The sequence below is a fragment of the Ranitomeya imitator genome, chromosome 5 (assembly GCF_032444005.1).
Source record: "Ranitomeya imitator isolate aRanImi1 chromosome 5, aRanImi1.pri, whole genome shotgun sequence".
Lineage (NCBI taxonomy): Eukaryota > Metazoa > Chordata > Amphibia > Anura > Dendrobatidae > Ranitomeya > Ranitomeya imitator.
This window is the reverse complement of record NC_091286.1, coordinates 267,409,773-267,428,091: the sequence shown is the minus strand read 5'-3', so window position 1 is coordinate 267,428,091 and position 18,319 is coordinate 267,409,773. Positions and strand designations below refer to the sequence as shown.

The 18,319-nt window shown below is 40.9% G+C and overlaps 1 protein-coding gene across 2 annotated transcripts in view; it reads left to right on the top strand.

Annotated features, from left to right (window-relative positions):
• The window catches only part of LAMA4 (laminin subunit alpha 4), a 188,765-nt gene that overhangs the window by 127,174 nt on the left and 43,272 nt on the right, over positions 1-18,319 (top strand). For both annotated transcript variants that reach the window (XM_069726155.1, XM_069726154.1), the window contains exons 14-21: positions 430-546; positions 902-1,050; positions 7,296-7,437; positions 7,711-7,807; positions 11,269-11,373; positions 11,570-11,755; positions 15,520-15,659; positions 16,537-16,692. In XM_069726155.1, the coding sequence (XP_069582256.1) occupies positions 430-546; positions 902-1,050; positions 7,296-7,437; positions 7,711-7,807; positions 11,269-11,373; positions 11,570-11,755; positions 15,520-15,659; positions 16,537-16,692 (1,092 nt within the window). The remainder of the gene's footprint in view (positions 1-429; positions 547-901; positions 1,051-7,295; positions 7,438-7,710; positions 7,808-11,268; positions 11,374-11,569; positions 11,756-15,519; positions 15,660-16,536; positions 16,693-18,319) is intronic.

The following is an 18,319-nucleotide window of genomic DNA, read 5'->3' as shown; positions in this document are numbered from 1 at the left end:
AGTCGCTACATGTCTCACACTAGTTACGCCCCTTTCATTGAAAATAAGAATTTAGAGATTTATATCTCGCTCATAGATCTTAACAGCTCGTTAACATATTAATAAAAACATGGATTTCTCTGGAATAAGACATCGGATCACAGATATCAAGGAATCATTTTATTGATCTGCATGCCTATATAAACGGCTTAGGAGGGTTGATCCTACTGACAGATTCCCTTTTAAAAATAAACAGACTCTCTTTGCTAAATTTTTGTGTCATTATTTCAAGACCTGATGTACATTTACATGATGATGATTGCCTTGCTAGTACTTTACATTTAGAATCTGGACACTGAGAATTACTTAATGTCAATCTTTACAATTTTTACTTATGCTGAAAAGAAAAACTGTACAGAAGCCTGTATTATAATATGTCCTTTTCATTAGTCCCAGATAGTTAACGTGAATGAAGCTGCCACATCAGCCAGAAACACAATATCTGAGGCCGGGAAGACATTGAATGACACTTATGAGATCGTTGCAGATATAACTGATTTGATCAAGGTATAGTAATTTCACCTACTCAAAATGTAAATGCCATATATAAGCCGAAGGAAAACTGCCATCCTAATGTAAGTGAGAATGCTATAAGTAGAAAGCTTTACAAGCTTCCAGAAATGCAAATGAAGATAACTCTATTTAATGCCATGAGTAAAAGTGTAGAGTTTTGGTGATGAGATCCAACCTTTCCATGCAATTTATATCTACCCTGCACTGTTCTGTTTTACACTTAAACTTTTCAGAGAAAAAAGTTCGACATGCAGCATATGTCAGATTTCCAAAATCCTAATTTTATTCTCATCTTGAGTTTATAAATTATACATAATGTTTATTCTCACTTCATTATAATTTTTCGTAGAATACGTCTGGTCAGCATGCTGAAATAGATGGAGCTCATAATAGTCTTCAACAAAGAATTGATAACTTGACTGGCAATGCTGAAGAACTAGTACAGAGAGCTGTAAACCATACGTTACAACTTCAAAGATTAGCAGAAGACCTATCCACGTGAGTAATCTAAAGGGAACCTGTCACCTCAAAAAGCACTATTTACCTCTAGATGCTGGATGGCCACCTGATTTTTGGATTTGATGTTTTTAGCAATTTGCTGTAAAGCGAACCTTTCAGTAGGATTTTGCTAAGTAAACTACAGACTTTGTCATGTTGCTGCTGTTATACTGATTAAAATGATACCTGGCGTGAAGAAATCTGTATTGTGGTTCTTGTGCAATCAGTGTTAGAAGTCTGTTTCTATGATGAGGAACATGTTTGTGCTTTGGGGCAGCCTGTGGGCAGGTCTTTCCTTGGTTTCTCTGGTTTAGAGCAAGAAGATAAGACTCTGCTATAATCCCTCATTAACTGAAAATTTCTAACACTGATTACACAAGAACCAAAAGATGGATTCCTTCACCCAGGTATCATTTTAATCAGTACAACAGCGGCAACCTGACACTGTCTGTAGTTTACTTAGCAAAATCCTAGGAATATGCTAAACCTGGTACTTTGATAAAAACCCATTTAAGTATTTAATAAATTCATGCTGCTGAATTAAGCAGTTCATATTGGAACTTTAATTTACTTGTCAGTTTTAAATATACCCTTATTTATATTAAAAACAATGTAACCCAATGGAGCATTAAATGGAATTGTACTTTAACCCCTCTCTGACCTCGGATGGGATAGTACATCCGAGGTCAGATCCCACGCTTTGATGCAGGGCTACAGCGGTGAGCCCGCATCAAAGCCGGGACATGTCAGCTGTTCTATACAGCTGACATGTGCCCGCAATAGCGGCGGGTGAAATCGCGATTCACCCGACGCTATTAACTAGTTAAATGCCGCTGTCAATTGCTGACAGCGGCATTTAACCGGCCATCTGGCCGGAAATGAGCGCATCCCCGACCCCCGTCACATGATCGGGGGTCAACGATGCATCGGAAGGGTAACCATAGAGGTCCTTGAGACCTCTATGGTTACTGATCCCAGCTAGCTGTGAGCGCCACCCTGTGGTCGGCGCTCCTAGCAAGCCTGTTATTAAGCTACATAGCAGCAATCTGATAACCGCTGCTATGTAGCAGAGCTGATCGAGTTGTGCCAGCTTCTTCTGAAGCATGGCAAAAGTTAAAAAAAAGTTTAAAAAAATGTGAAAAAATATAAAAGTTTAAATCACCCCCCTTTCGCCCCATTTAAAATAAATCAATTAAAAAAAATCAAACCTACACATATTTGGTATCACCGCTTTCAGAATCGCCCGATATATCAATAAAAAAAAGGATTAACCTGATTGCTGAATGGCGTAGCGAGAAAAAAATTTGAAACACCAGAATTAAATTTTTTTGGTCGCCCGGACATTGCATTAAAATGCAATAATGGGCGATCAAAAGATCGTATCTGCACCAAAATGCTATCATTAAAAACACCAGGTCAGCACACAAAAAATAAACCCTCACCTGACCCCAGATCATGAAAAATGGAGGCGCTATGGGTATCGGAAAATGGCGCAATTTTTTTTTTTAGCAAAGTTTCACCACTTAGATAGAAGAGAACCTAGACATGCTAGGTGTCTCTGAACTCATAATGACCTGGAGAATCATAATGGCAGGTCAGTTTTTGCATTTAGTGCACCTAGTAAAAAAGCCAACAAAAAACAAGTGTGGGATTGCACTTTTTTTGCAATTTCAACGCACTTGGAAATTTTTTACCGTTTTCTAGTACACGACATGCTAAAACCAATGATGTCATTCAAAAGTACAACTTGTTTTGCAAAAAATAAGCCCTCACACGGCCATATTGATGGAAAAATAAAAAAGTTATGGCTCTGGGAAGGAGGGGAGTGAAAAATAAACACGGAAAAACGGAAAATCCCAAGGTCATGAATGGGTTAAACAAACTTTGCAAAAACAATACCACAGGCAAATATAAGAACATTTTGTAATATGTCTTATAAAAGAAATCTGCCCACTTGTCCTCTTTTGAGCCACTTCCCACATTCTCCTCCCACTTCTCCTCCCATCGCCCCTAAAAAAAATATCTGAAATCTCTCTTGCACAGACAAGAGATAAGAGTGACTGCCAGTTCCCTGACGTGTCATATGACAAAGACTATTACACTCAAAATAAAGGAGAGTGAGGAGTGAAAATCACAGTGAGGAAACAGGAAGAAGGGCCCTGAGCTTTCTAACAAATATTTTGCTTCATTCCAAAGTTGGATTCACATTCACACAGCTCAGTACTGCCAAATAATTTTATCCAAGCTGCTTTTGCTTCTTCTGTGTACTAAAAAAGGAATGAAGAGCAGGAATCCATTCATGTATGTTGTTTTTGGGAGGCATCATAGCAGTTAGCTTCAACCGACTCAGAGCTAATTGCAATTTAGGACAAAGAGCCTGCAGAAGGCAAAGCTGGTAAAAATACAGTGTACTAGTTATAGAGTGGTCAGAAATAGTGTTATCCCTTATGTACACACAGGACAGCTTATTCTGAAAAGTTATCTTTAAAAATAGAAATAAGAGGATTAGCATATAGTAACATATTGAAATTGTCTCCCCAGCTGTGCCTCACCAACAACTAGAGATGTCATCAGTATGGCCCACCACATATATTTTTACATCCAGATAGTGAAAGAGCATATCAAATGAATCATTATTTAATCACAAGTGCAGTGTTTTAGCTTTTACATATCCAAACTCTATCTTCAGAGAGGAAGAGGACTTGAACTCTAGTGCTACCTATTGAAAATAGCACTCCTAATTTTTATTATCAACCCTTTAACCAGCCTTGAAATATGACTTTGGATAAAAGACAAATCAGAATCTCACTTTGTAGACATAGTGTTTTGGGGTTTTGCCCTTCATCAGTACAAAGTATGAGATTTGATTTGGCTGGGTGAGAGACTAAGACTGGGATCTAATAGGTAAGGTTTCTCATTGTGGAGCGTGACATGCCAGGTCTGACACACCAGTATAAGACTTTAACACCTTGCATGCTTCTCTGGGAGATTAAATATGCAAAGTGTTATAGTCTCTCTGAAGCATAACAGCCACGCAGCACAAAGACTAAGGCTAGGGTCACATTGCGTTAGTGCAATCCGTTTAGCGCTAGCGCTAGCGGGTTGCTCTAACGCAATGTTTTTATCGGGGCCGCGTCCCGGGGTCGCGGTAACGTCCCCGCTCTCGCAGATCCCCGATCTGCGAGAGCGGGGAACGGACTGCGGGCGCGCCTCGGACGCTGCAAGCAGCGTCCGCGGCGTGCCAGGAAACACCAGCCGTCGCTAGCGCGTGCCGAACATGGCACGCGCTAGTGCTGCGCGTTCCCATTGCCGTGAATGGGCGCGCTAACGGACGCGTTGCACGGCGTTAATTTCGCCGTGCAACGCTGTCCGTTAGCGCGTTCCCATTAACGCAATGGGAACCTAGCCTAACTTAAGCTGGACTTTGTACACTCACCTGAGAAAGCCAGTGAAGTGAAGCGCGTTGGTGGTGATACGATACTACTTGATAAATTTAGATCGTAAGTCACTATTGTTTCTTTTTAGGGTCATTGATTTTTCACCCGACTGCACATTACTATAAGTAGTCTCTATCATGATGAGCCAATATCATCAGAAGATTGTGATGGGGCGGCATGGTGGCTCAATGGTTAGCACTGCAGCCTTGCAGCGCTCTTGTCCTGGGTTCAAATCCCACCAAGGACAACATTGGCAAGGATATTGTATGTTCTCCCTATGTTTGCGTGGATTTCCTCCAGGTACTCCAATTTCCTCCCACATTCCAAAGACATACTGATAGGGAATTTAGATAGTGAGCCCCATCGGGGACAGTGATAATAATAATATATAATAATAAATTTTATTTATATTGTGCCAACATATTCCGCAGCGCTTTACAAATTATAAAGGGGATTTGTACAGACAATAGACATTACAGCATAACAAAAATCAGTTCAAAATAGATACCAAGAGGAATGAGGGTCCTGCTCACAAGCTTACAATCTATAGGAAAAGGGGAGACACGAGAGGTGGATGGTAACAATTGCTTTCGTTGTTCAGACCAGCCATAGGGTAAGGATCAGGTGTTCATGTAACGCTGCTATTAACTGCATAAAGTGTATGAAAACATGATGCGAGGAACCTGATTATGGTTTAATTTTTTTGAATGGGCCACACAGGGATAGTTAGGTTAATGCGTTGAGGCAGTAGGCCAGTCTGAACAAATGCATTTTTAGGGCACGCTTAAAACTGTGGGGATTGGGGATTAATCGTATTAACCTGGGTAGTGCATTCCATAGAATTGGTGAAGCACGTGTAAAGTCTTGGAAATGGGAGTGGGAGTTTCTGATTATTGAGGATGCTAACCTCAGGTCATTAGCAGAACGGAGAGCACGGGTAGGGTGGTAGACTGAGACCAGGGAGGAGATGTAGGGTGGTGCTGAGCCATGGAGCGCTTTGTGGATTAGGGTAATAGTTTTGTACTGGATTCTGGAGTGGATGGGTAACCAGTGTAATGACTGGCACAGGTTAGAGGCATCGGTGTAACGGTTGGCGAGGAATATAATCCTGGCAGCAGCATTCAGGACAGATTGGAGCGGGGAGAGTTTGGGTAAGAGGGAGGCTGATTAAGAGAGAGTTACGATAGTCCAGACGAGAATGAATGAGAGAAACATTGAGAGTTTTTGCAGAGTCAAAAGTAAGAAAAGGGCGAATTCTAGAAATGTTTTTGAGATGCAGATAAGAAGAGCGAGCCAGTGATCGGATGTGGGGGTGAATGAAAGCTTGGAATCAAGTATGACCCCAAGGCAGCGGGCATGTTGCTTGGGAGTAACGGTGGAACCACACACGGAGATGGCAATGTCAGGCAAAGGTAGGTTAATAGAGGAAGAGAACACGAGGAGTTCAGTTTTTGACTGGTTCAGTTTCAGATAGAGGGAGGACATGATGTTAGAGACAGCAATAAGACAATGACTGGTGGTTTCTAAAAAGGCAGGTGTGATATCAGGAGAAGAAGTGTATAATTGGGTGTCATCAGCATAGAGATGGCCTAGGACTGCTCCTTGAGGAACCACAACAGTAAGGTGAGAGGAGGAGGAACCAGCAAAAGATACAGTGAAGGAGCGGTCAGAGAGATAGGTGGAGAACCAGGAGAGAACGATGTCCTTGAGGCCGATGGAGCGGAGCATAGTGAGGAGGAGCTGATGATCCATAGTATCGAATGCTGCGGAGAGATCCAAGAGAATTAGCAGGGAGTAGTGACCTTGATGATAGTGATGGTGATAGTGATGGTAGTGATGATAATGTCTGTAAAGTGCTGTGGAATTAATGGTGCTATATAAATTAGTAAAATAAATAAATACTTAGATTGGCTGCCAGTTTTAATATGGAGGGGTCTATGTATCCATATTTATTAGATTTCCATGGGATAAAATCTATTATGCTTCAGAAAGACTAAGTAAAAGCTGAAATATTGAAATTGTGATTGATATGCTGCCTCTATTGCCTTCATTGTGGTTGAGACTGTCGAATCACATACCTTAGGGGCTTGAATCATCTCATTTGTCTTGGTTATTGGTGCTGTTTATGCACCCTTTTTCTGTTTTAAATATTTTAAAAAATTGATCTAAGTAATCCCCAAATGTCATCTGCCAAAAGTATCTTATGGTAAAATGTATTATAATGTAAATGGGGTTATCTATTTTGGAAGTTCTCTAATCAGGATTCCCGCTGATCATCCCAATGATCCTTCTAAAAGAAAGCTTCTTTTTAAAGTGAACTAAATGGGACCACTCACTGGACTCTTGGTCATAGAAAGAGCAGTCATTTAAAGGGGTTGTCCCATGAACAATGTACATTTTAATCAATATATTTTGGAATAATCAGTTCCACAATTGGAGTAATGTCCCTGTGCTGAGATAATCTTATAAATGTGCCCCTGCTGTGTACTGTGTAATGGCCGCGTCTGACCGTACAGAGACATGGTCTGATCATTCCACAGCTCCTGGGCGGAAGGGAAGCAGAAGAGTATACAGACTCTCCAGTACTGGCGTAGGTTAGGGTCTCCATATGTTCTGGCATGCTTCCCCTGTAGAGTGTTTTTTTGTATACCAAAATTTGATCTTGTATGATATAGCAGTAAATATTTGAACTGCGCTACGCAGAGAACCACAGATATGAAACCTAGACAGAAAGACAGCCAGAATGTGTGTGATATCTTGTAGATCTGCTGGTTCTAATCTTTCCACTCTACATTTCCATAATTGCAGTGATTTAAAGAGTGTAGATACAAATGGACTGGTCCAGAAAGCAATTGATGCCTCCAACGTCTATGAGAAAATGTTAACGCTGGTTGAGGATGCCAACGAGACATCTGTCTTGGCACGGAGCACTGCTGAAAGATTAATTGATGTAAGTAGCAGCAGTATTACCTACTGGATGCTGCTATGAACACCTGCTCCTAAACATTACCGGACTGTGAGAATGTGGCTTCCTGCAGTTATTGGTGGCACGTTTATACATCTTTCTCAATAGGCAATTTTAATTAATTCGCCTGCTATTCTTTTCTTAAGCATAAAAAAAAAACGCTATATGAACCACACGTGGCGACAATAGGATAGTTTATTTCACTGTAGTATATTTAACCTTTATTCTTCATATTACCAAATGTCATATTTCTTCTAGGCTGTAGATGTTATCAATAACCAGATTGATTATCAAAAGGAGGAAAATGACCGACTCTTGACGGAAGCTAAGGACTTGCGGGACCCCTCAGATTTAGGTAAATGGATTATTAACACGTTAATACGCAACTGTATATCTACTGATTATATAGTAAAAGCAGAGATAAAAATTGGTACATAATACAATTCTCTTTTTTACTTTTCTTATTCTATTTACTAATTAAAACATTAAAACATTTAACCTGCGTTGAGTATTATTTATAGCTATCTGTAGGGAGTGCAGACTATGGGGGAGTAGTAGTAGAGACTTTGTTAAGAACTAAAGAAATATGTACAGTTGAAACTAGAAGTTTACATACACTGCATAAAAAGACACATATGCATGTTTTTCTCAATATCTGACATGAAATCAGAATAAACCTTTCCCATTTTAGGTCAATTGGAATTATCATAATTATTAACATTTGCCAAATGCCAGAATAATGAGGGAGAGAAAAATGTTTTAAGGCATTTTTATTACTTACTGGAAAGTCAAAAGTTTACATACACTAAGACTACTATGCCTAAACAATTCTGGACAGCCTATATGATGAAGTCATGTGTTTGGAAGCTTATGATAGTTTTTTTTGGCAACATCGGAGTTACTTAGAGACACACCTGTGGATGTATTTTAATGTACGCCTGAAATATACTGCTTCTTTGTGTAGCATCATGGGAAAGTCTCAAGCAATCAGCCAAGATATCAGGAAGAGAATTGTGGACTTGCACAAGTCTGGCTCATTCTTGGGTACAATTTCAAGATATCTGAAGGTGCCTCATTCATCTGTACAAATAATTATATGCAAGTACAATCAAGATGGGAATGTCCAGACATCATTCCGCTCAGGAAGGAGACGGGTTCTGTGTCCCAGAGATGAACATGCTTTGGTCCGTCATGTGCATATCAACCCAAGGACAAATGCAAAAGACCTTGTGAAGATGATAGTGGAAGCTGGTAAGATTGTGTCAATAGCCAGAGTGAAACGAGTAATGTATCAACATGGGCTGGAAGAAGACATTACTCCAAAAGAAACATAAAAAAGCTAGATTAATGTTTGCAAATGCACACAGGAACAAATACATTAATTTTTGGAGACATGTCCTGTGGTCTGATGAAACTAAAATTGAACGTTTTGGGCATAATGACCATCATTACGTTTGGAGGAAAAAGGAAGCAGCTTGGAATCCTAAGAACACCATCCCAACTGTGAAACACCGGGGTGGCAGAATCATGTTGTGGGGTTGTTTTGCTGCATGAGAGACTGGTGCACTTCACAAAATAGATGGCATTATGAGAAAAGAAGATTAGGTGGCAATACTGAAGCAACATCTCAAGACATCAGCTAGTAAGTTAAAGCTTTTTTCCTAATGACCCTCCCTCAACAGTCCCCAATGGTTTCAAAAGAGCCTTGGGGACATTGGGGATCCTAAAAGACGACAGAAGATGCAACCAAAAAACCACTTGGTTAACTACCTCAGTGATTTCATAAGGGCTAATAAACTTAGGCCCCAGTTTCGCAGAAGGAACCTTAAGTTTAATGTTTTAGTAGACAGCCAAACCTTGTCCCCAACCAGGAACATAGGTCTCATAGCCCTTTTTCTGTCAGCAAAAAATTTATATTTCCTCTGAGCCTCCCTAATATTTCTCTGGAGCTCCTGCCAGAACTCCCCCAACTGCTGTACCGCCCCATCAGCCCCAGGGCACCCGAAGTTGAAACGGGAGAACTCCCCAAAATTTGGATAAAACCCATAATTGCAGAACAACGGATTTGTTGCAAATTCAGCTAACAGCAAGGCATCACACCAATCATCCTGCCTAGCCGTGAATAAACAACGCAGAGTTTGCATCAAAGACTGGTTGGTCCGCTCAGTCTGACTATTGGCCCTGGATGGTATGCAGACAAAAAGGATAAAGCAACACCCAACCTCTTGAAAAATGCCTTCCAAAACCTTGACACCAACTGCACTCCCCAATCAGACACCACACTCAAGAGTACACTATGCAATCGAACCACATGCTGCACAAACAACCTGGACAAGGTTTCCACAGAGGGCAAAGCCGCCAAAGGTACGAAATGTGTTTGTTTGCTAAACCTGTCCACTACCACCCATATGACAGAATTGCCCTTGGAAGGAGGAAGATTGGTGATAAAATCCATGGACAGATGAGTCCATGGTCTATCAGGAATTGGCAAAGGCACCAATTCCCCGGCTGTGGGAGCTCTTAGCATGGGCACAAACCTCACAAGCAGACACAAACTTACCCACATCAGAAGTAAGTGAGGACCACCAAAAAAACCTCACGATGGCCCCACAAGCAGCCGAGATCCCAGGATGTCCACAGAGCTGAATCATGGAACACCCAGAGAACCCTGAGATGAAACGGAATCGGAACAAATAGTTTATCAGCCGGTTTAGCCAGAGGGGACCGAGCCTCCTGAATCTCTCGTTCCAACTCAGATGACACACCAGCCACCACCACCCCCGGTTGAAGAATGGAAGATGAAGGCTCGGGGGAGATACCGGATTTAGACTCCGAGACAAGGCATCGGCCTTAACATTCTTGGACCCCAGACAAAAAGTGATCGAGAACTGGAACCAGTAAAAAAAAGTGACCACCTGGCCTGCCTCAGGTTCAATCTTTTGGCAGACTCAGTGTAAGCCAGGTTCTTGTGATTGGTCACAACGGTAATAGAATGAAATTCCCCCTCCAAAAAATGCCTCCTTTCTTCAAATGCCAACTTAACAGCCAGAAGTTCCCTATTGCACACATCACAGTTCCTCTCTGCCAGGGGAGAACTTCTTGGAGAAGAAGGCACAGGGTCTAAGATTGGCACAGTAAGACCAAAAACACTCTGTTGCAAAAAAAATCACAGTAATAAGCAAGTGCTAGTAAAAAGATGGAAAAACAGGGTATTTAGTTGATATCTTTTTTGCAAAAAATGTATACTAAGCTGCTCCACCAAACGTCAAGGTATACCCATATAGAGCAGTCCTAACTGATGTATGTAATCCCTATCTGATGTATTTAAAAACCTGATCATCTGTATATTACCTGTATAAGTAGGGTTCAGAGAGGAAATGCCCATGTGGACATGCTGAATGGAACAGCTTTTTTGCAAAAAACGTATCAACCAAATACCCTGTTTTTTCCATCTTTTTACTAGCACTTGCTTATTACTGTGATTTTTTTTTGCAACAGAGTGTTTTTGGTCTTACTGTGCTCTTTTGTGTCTTCAAGTTTTTTGGTGATGTGTGAACATGTTCTTACAGACTTGTTCACTGTGCAAGTAGCCCATGTGTTTCTGTTTCCATAATTGTTCTCTTGTGTCTACAAGCCTGGGGAGTTACCCACCACTCCTTTTGGGCCATTTGCACAAAAGCTGTTCCATTCAGCGTGTCCACATGGACATTGGCTATAGTATATACAAATACTTAAATGATCAATTTTATGAGGACACCTAGAAAGTCCCTTTCTCTTCTATAATCAATAAATGTATTGTTATTCTATATTTTTCAGGTTTGACTCAGACAAAACAACATGTCAACACTGTTTCTTTAAGAAAGGCAGCCTTAAATAATAGGTTGGCAAATGTTCTTACCCAGCTTAAAGCAGATGAGGATGGTAAGCAGGCACTTTTCTCTTCTAGTCATCATTTTATCATTTTGTCCCACTGTCCTCACCAACAATACCTATTAAAGACAACTTATCACCAGTATTCATTTCACTATGAAATGTTGAGTCCAGAATTGTGAAGATGGCCTGAAAGGTGCCCATAATGTTTTGCCTAAATTATGATGTTTATATGTCCTTCTAACAGATGACACTAGAAAACGTCTTGAAAAGGCAAAACTCTTGGCAGACGAGGCTCTAAATGTCACTGTTGTAGTATCTGAGATGACTGACCCAATGGAAAAAAATGCAAAAATGTGGGCAGGAAACCTAAGTAATTCTGATTTTGATGCCTCTGCCTACAATTCTGTTGTGAACGCAGCTGGAGAAACAGGTAAGAAATTATCTCATTACTAGTGATGAGCGAGTGTACTCGTTGCTCGGGTTTCCCCAAGCACGCTTGGGTGGCCTCCGAGTATTTGTAAGTGCTCAGAGATTTGGTTTTCATCACTGCAGTTGAATGATTTACAGCTAACAGCCAGCTTGATTACATGTGGTGATTCCCTAGCAACCAGGCAACCCCCACATGTACTCAGCCTGACTAGTAGCTGTAAATCATTCAGCTGCCACAATGATAACTAAATCTCCGAACACTAACAAATACTCGGAGACCACCCGAGCGTGCTCGGGAGAACCCGAGCAACAAGTACACTTGCTCATCACTACTCTTTACACATTTGATATGCACTAATTGTATGTACATTAATAAAAACTTTTTAAAATACCATCACAGTCTATAAAGTCACATCTAAGATTGTGCCAACACTTGTGTTTGTTTAAAATAACGGGTTCTAAAAATGGGCATAGGCAAGCTGTAAATGTACTTATAGCCTCATTTAGGAAATATAGAGGTTTAAAGGGGAACTTATCAGCTGATACATGGTGCCTAATGAACATTTCTTCTTGTGGAGAGTGATATGCCAAGGTGAGAAGACTTTTAAGCCATAATCCATTACCCCTCGAATTCTGGTCAGACGCCTCTCACCCAGCCAAACCAGATCTCACACTTTCCACTGACGAGGGGCAGTACCCGTAAACACAGTGTACTTTGATTTTGGCTTTGACTTTTATCCTAAGTCATGTGACAAGGCTCATTAAAGGGTCGATTGTGACTTTTTGGATTGCTACTTCCAAAAGGTGGCACTAAAGTTCTAGTCCTCTTCCTCTCTGCAGAAACAATTTGCATATTTCCCAGAGGAGCATTGTGGCTTTAAAGTCCGTGCACTTTGGCATGTCCGGCTTGACATGTCGCTCTCCGCAAGGAGAAACGTTACCCCTAGGATCCAGTGTCAGAAAAAAACATGGCTGAAAGAGCAGCCAATGACGAGGTGACAAATCCAAGAGGCAGGTCCCTGCTAGCATTTTCCCATCTGCACAATTAGTCTGACAGGTCTCTGCCATTGTGTAGATACCTGTCAATCTAGGGCAGGGGTGGGGAAACTCAGGCCCCAGGGCCATTTACGGCCCTCGATGACCTTTTATCAGGCCCTCGTACAGATTCTCAGGGACCGCATTCTTGTGCAAGGAGCTGTATTTTGATTGCCACAAGCTCATTAATTTCTTATTGCTCTGTTAGCACACATACTGAAGGGCATGCTATGAAAGAGTATGTCCTGAAACAAGTGCCAGAGTCAGGATGTACTTTGTGGGTGGAGTTTGTACAGCCCCTGAAGGATTACATAAATATCCAAATGGCTCTTTGCGGAAAAAAGATTCCCCAAACCTGGTCTAGGGGAACAGGCAGGGAGAAGTAAGTATGGGGCTGCGTAGTGCTGCGGTAGCACACTTACGCAGTCAAGAAGCAGTAACGCAACAAAGTTCCAACACAAAGTCTCTTTAATGCGGTTACTTCACAGCATTAATGTCCCATTCACATAAGTATGTATTATTAATGTCCAATTCACAGCACTACATAGTACCTGATATCCTCCGGATCACTGCTGGGAACCATATTCTCTGGATTACAGTCACTAAACACGCCAGTCCTCCTTTTGGTACAGGACAGTCTACCTCCAGTTCACCGCCAGGTACAAGACAGTGCACATCCGAGACCGGTTGCCATGGGCGACTGCACCACCTTGTTAATGTCTCTTTACTCACAGTTTTCTGCAGTACTGATACTGACTCTGACCCTGACACACCCAAACCCTTTACTGCAGGAATTTTAACTGGGATCTGTGGCCTTCAGCCACATGGAAAACCCAGGCCTGGAATGAAACTGACTGCACGACCACCATCCTGCAGTCTGTTTCAAAATACAAAAACCCCAGATCAGGTTTTCCTAACTCTGCCCTGGACACTAACATGCCCAAGACTAACACTTATTTTTAGTCTGCATTGCAATCACAGCTACGCCTGTGACTGCAATACACTCTCATGGCCTCCATAAGCCTCCGTGAACATCCTGGGGAGAACACACAGCAACCCCTACCTGTGACCCCAGTCACTGCCTCACAGGCTGGTATCAGTTATTCTGCTAATTGTGCAGGCAGTATGAATCAGCTAATATGTCCACTTTAAAAAAAAAGGAGCAAAATAGTGAACCAACCCAAATGTAAAGACTAAACATTCTTTGTTCACCTGACCGCAGAGGTCTACAATTGGCTGCAGCAATCAGGTGACTGAACCAAGACTATATTGGATATGCATCAAATGACATCACTGCTCAGTCACTTGACTGCTGCAGCCAATAACAGGCATCGGCAGTCAGGAGACAGAAGTATGAGGCATCATCATCACTTCTTCAGCCTGGTGAGTAACATAGTAACATAGTAACATAGTAACAAAGTTAGTAAGGCCGAAAAAAGACATTTGTCCATCCAGTTCAGCCTATATTCCATCATAATAAATCCCCAGATCTACGTCCTTCTACAGAACCTAATAATTGTATGATACAATATTGTTCTGCTCCAGGAAGACATCCAGGCCTCTCTTGAACCCCTCGACTGAGTTCGCCATCACCACCTCCTCAGGCAAGCAATTCCAGATTCTCACTGCCCTAACAGTAAAGAATCCTCTTCTATGTTGGTGGAAAAACCTTCTCTCCTCCAGACGCAAGGAATGCCCCCTTGTGCCCGTCACCTTCCTTGGTATAAACAGATCCTCAGCGAGATATTTGTATTGTCCCCTTATATACTTATACATGGTTATTAGATCGCCCCTCAGTCGTCTTTTTTCTAGACTAAATAATCCTAATTTCGCTAATCTATCTGGGTATTGTAGTTCTCCCATCCCCTTTATTAATTTTGTTGCCCTCCTTTGTACTCTCTCTAGTTCCATTATATCCTTCCTGAGCACCGGTGCCCAAAACTGGACACAGTACTCCATGTGCGGTCTAACTAGGGATTTGTACAGAGGCAGTATAATGCTCTCATCATGTGTATCCAGACCTCTTTTAATGCACCCCATGATCCTGTTTGCCTTGGCAGCTGCTGCCTGGCACTGGCTGCTCCAGGTAAGTTTATCATTAACTAGGATCCCCAAGTCCTTCTCCCTGTCAGATTTACCCAGTGGTTTCCCGTTCAGTGTGTAATGGTGATATTGATTCCTTCTTCCCATGTGTATAATCTTACATTTATCATTGTTAAACCTCATCTGCCACCTTTCAGCCCAAGTTTCCAACTTATCCAGATCCATCTGTAGTAGAATACTATCTTCTCTTGTATTAACTGCTTTACATAGTTTTGTATCATCTGCAAATATCGATATTTTACTGTGTAAACCTTCTACCAGATCATTAATGAATATGTTGAAGAGAACAGGTCCCAAAACTGACCCCTGCGGTACCCCACTGGTCACAGCGACCCAGCTAGTTTATTTTTTTATAACATATCCTGATTCCTGACATTTAAAAACAGTATGAGCATTTTTTGTGATTTTTTTTTTGGTGGGGGGAGGGGGGGAGGTTTCAGGCAACCCTTTTGAGCTTTATTTTTTTTATAAAACCAGGGTCTGTCTCTGCTGTAGTGACTGTATTCTGTGTACTTTTTGGTTCTTTACATTTTAGACACATTGCAGATAGATTAGTATGTATAATATGCATTGTTTTCCAGGTGGAGTTTGTATACTTAGTGTAAATGACCTTGTGTTTTATTTCAGTTAAGAACTTGATAGAAGTGATGCCATTACTCCTGAATAAGCTACGTACTGTAGAGCACAAAGTGCCTTCCAATAACATCTCATCTAGTATTAACCGTATCCGTGAGCTGATTGCTCAGACAAGAAGCATAGCCAGTAAGGTAGGATGATTTCCATCAATTGATCTCCTTCTACTGAGGTACCAGTGGATTGTGATTGTTCATTGTATTAAAGTCGAACATCATTTCTATGGATGTGACGTCTCTGGGGTGCTATCTAGTGCGGCTTTCATGCACTGCATCACCAGACTGATTGTCAGTAGGATTTTTCTTTATAAAAGTCACTGGCACTCATCAAAAACTCTGTCTTCATTAAAACCAGCATGTAACAGTTTTGTATACCGAGGAAGGAGCTGGAGCCCAGAGGTGATGGACGTTTGACATTTCGTAACTGACCTCTATTGAAGCATTTGTAAAGCGAAACGTCTGTCACCTCTGGGCTCCAGCTCCCTCTCATGTTTACAAAATAGTTTCATGCTGCTTTTAATGAAGATGGAATAAAGGAGAAGTTTTTGGAAGCATTGGTGAGTGCCATCTTGTTTCCTTGCACGACTTCCATGTATATTACTTTCTAAAGAGATTTGTGCAAGACTCTGCTTGTAAGGTTAACCCCTAGAGACGAAAATCTTTACTCTAAAACCAATTATTCTTAGATGCAGCACTGCCAATATTTTTCTTTATTACCTTTGGATTTTAGTTTATGCATTATTGTACTTTCTAAAATGTGATTAATGTATGCTGTGGTGGTATTGTTATAAACGTGTGTACCGATAGAAGAGGATAATGGTTGTGACCATTCCAAAGAATATACAATCAATACATAAGTATATTACTACTTGTTAATGTATTTGGGAGGATGAGAACTGCAAATGTGTATTGATAAGTGCTTTGTATAATAACCAATTCCCTGAGGGACAAACTAATATGTTCTTATTTCAGCCCCTTATTGACCATGTGTGTTCTGTCTTTCTCATTCAAGGTTCAAGTATCAATGAAGTTTGAAGGCAAATCAGCAGTTAATGTGAACATGAAAACAAGTGTAGCTGACCTGAAAGCTTACTCCTCTATCAGCATGTACATAAATCCAGAGCCACGCCAACAAGACAGATTTATTATGTATCTGGGGCACAAAAATGTAAGTGCCCATTAACTATTTATTCTCTTGTTTGCATTGACTAAGTTAGGATGAAAATAAATCCATGGCTTGTGGTATGAGATCTACTGTAGCTACGCAATAAAAAGAACAGGTATAAATATACAGCAAAACCTTATCACAGGGTTCAGGTTTTCTCTCTGTTCAGAAGACTGACTATCTTAGAATTTTCTGTAATGGATTTTTAATTCACTTATTTCTAGAAAATATTTTTTCATTCTAATATTTTGTGGCCATCCCAGAAACAATTTTTTTTATGTACAATAGTAAAAATATATATTTTATTACCAATAACGTACCTTAAAGAGTAACGAAATTTTAGAATTTTTTTAATATTTATTCGGGACTATAATTCCCTTTAGATCAGTTACGACCTGGGTAGTATGACAACCACTGTTTATCGAAAAGACTACTAATAAGCTTACAACTCGGGAGGCTACAGAGCACTGCTCTTGCCGGTCATAAAGCAGTGTTCAGGTTGAATAAAAAGGCGCAGACTTCAATAGAAAGTACAGATTTGTATAGAAAGTCTTAGGCTCTGATTCTTCAAACAGTTTTCGTCAGAAAATTGAAGAAAAATACGTTGAAAAGCAACAAAATTTTTGCTTGATGCTGAGTTACGTACATTTTTTTTGCAACTTTTGGCTTTTCCACACTAATTTTTCCAGCTCTTCTAAAATGGTGGAAGCTGAGGAGGAGGGTGGGTTATGGCGTGGATATGCCAAGTTCCAACCCATCAAATTCATCAATAGTCCCTGACTGAAGGAACATTGCTGATGAGGGACATGGAGGCGCACGCGACTGATAAGATACACCAAATTCATTACGTGTCTTACACCTTTAATGAAATATGAGCATCTTATTTCTGCTCACCCCTCATTAAGGCTATGTGCACATGTTGCCGATTAGCCTTAGGAATTTCTGGTGCAGATTCTGCCTCTCCTGGCAGAAAACGCACCTGTGGATTTGTCGCGGTTTTTGTGCGGTTCCGCAGCGTTTTTTGTGCGTTTCTGTTGCAGTTTTCTTGTGGATTTGCTGCATTTTTCTATAATGGAATGGCTACAAAAACGCTGCAGATTCACAAATAAGAAGTGACATGCTACTTCTTTTAAACCGCAGCGTTTCCACAACAGATTTTCCGCCAAGTGTGCACAGCATTTTTTTTTTCTCATTGATTTACATTGTACTGTAAATCAATTGCGGATCTGCAGCGTTTCTGCACCTCAAAAAACGCTGCGGATCCGCAGAGAATCCACAACGTGTGCACATACCCCAAGACTGATGTATGAAACCCCAGTTTTAATGAGTCAGGGCCTTAGACTTTCTATTGAATCTGTACTCTGATTTGTGACCTTGCTCAGGTAAGAGCTTTTCACTTCTCCTTTGAGAGATCGGTGGGGGTTTGAAATCCTGAACCACACTGATCTTTAGGAAATTAAAGTTTTAAAAAAGTTTCAAAAGTTTAGTAGCACTTTAAAAGCTGTAATTTGCATGTTTTAAAATGCTGAGAAACATTAAAGGGGTTGTTTTCTATAAACTTTCAGTCAACCAAAGGCATCTCAATGTAGAAAATGATAAACTAAGCCGTTATTCACCCTGTGAGAGCAGG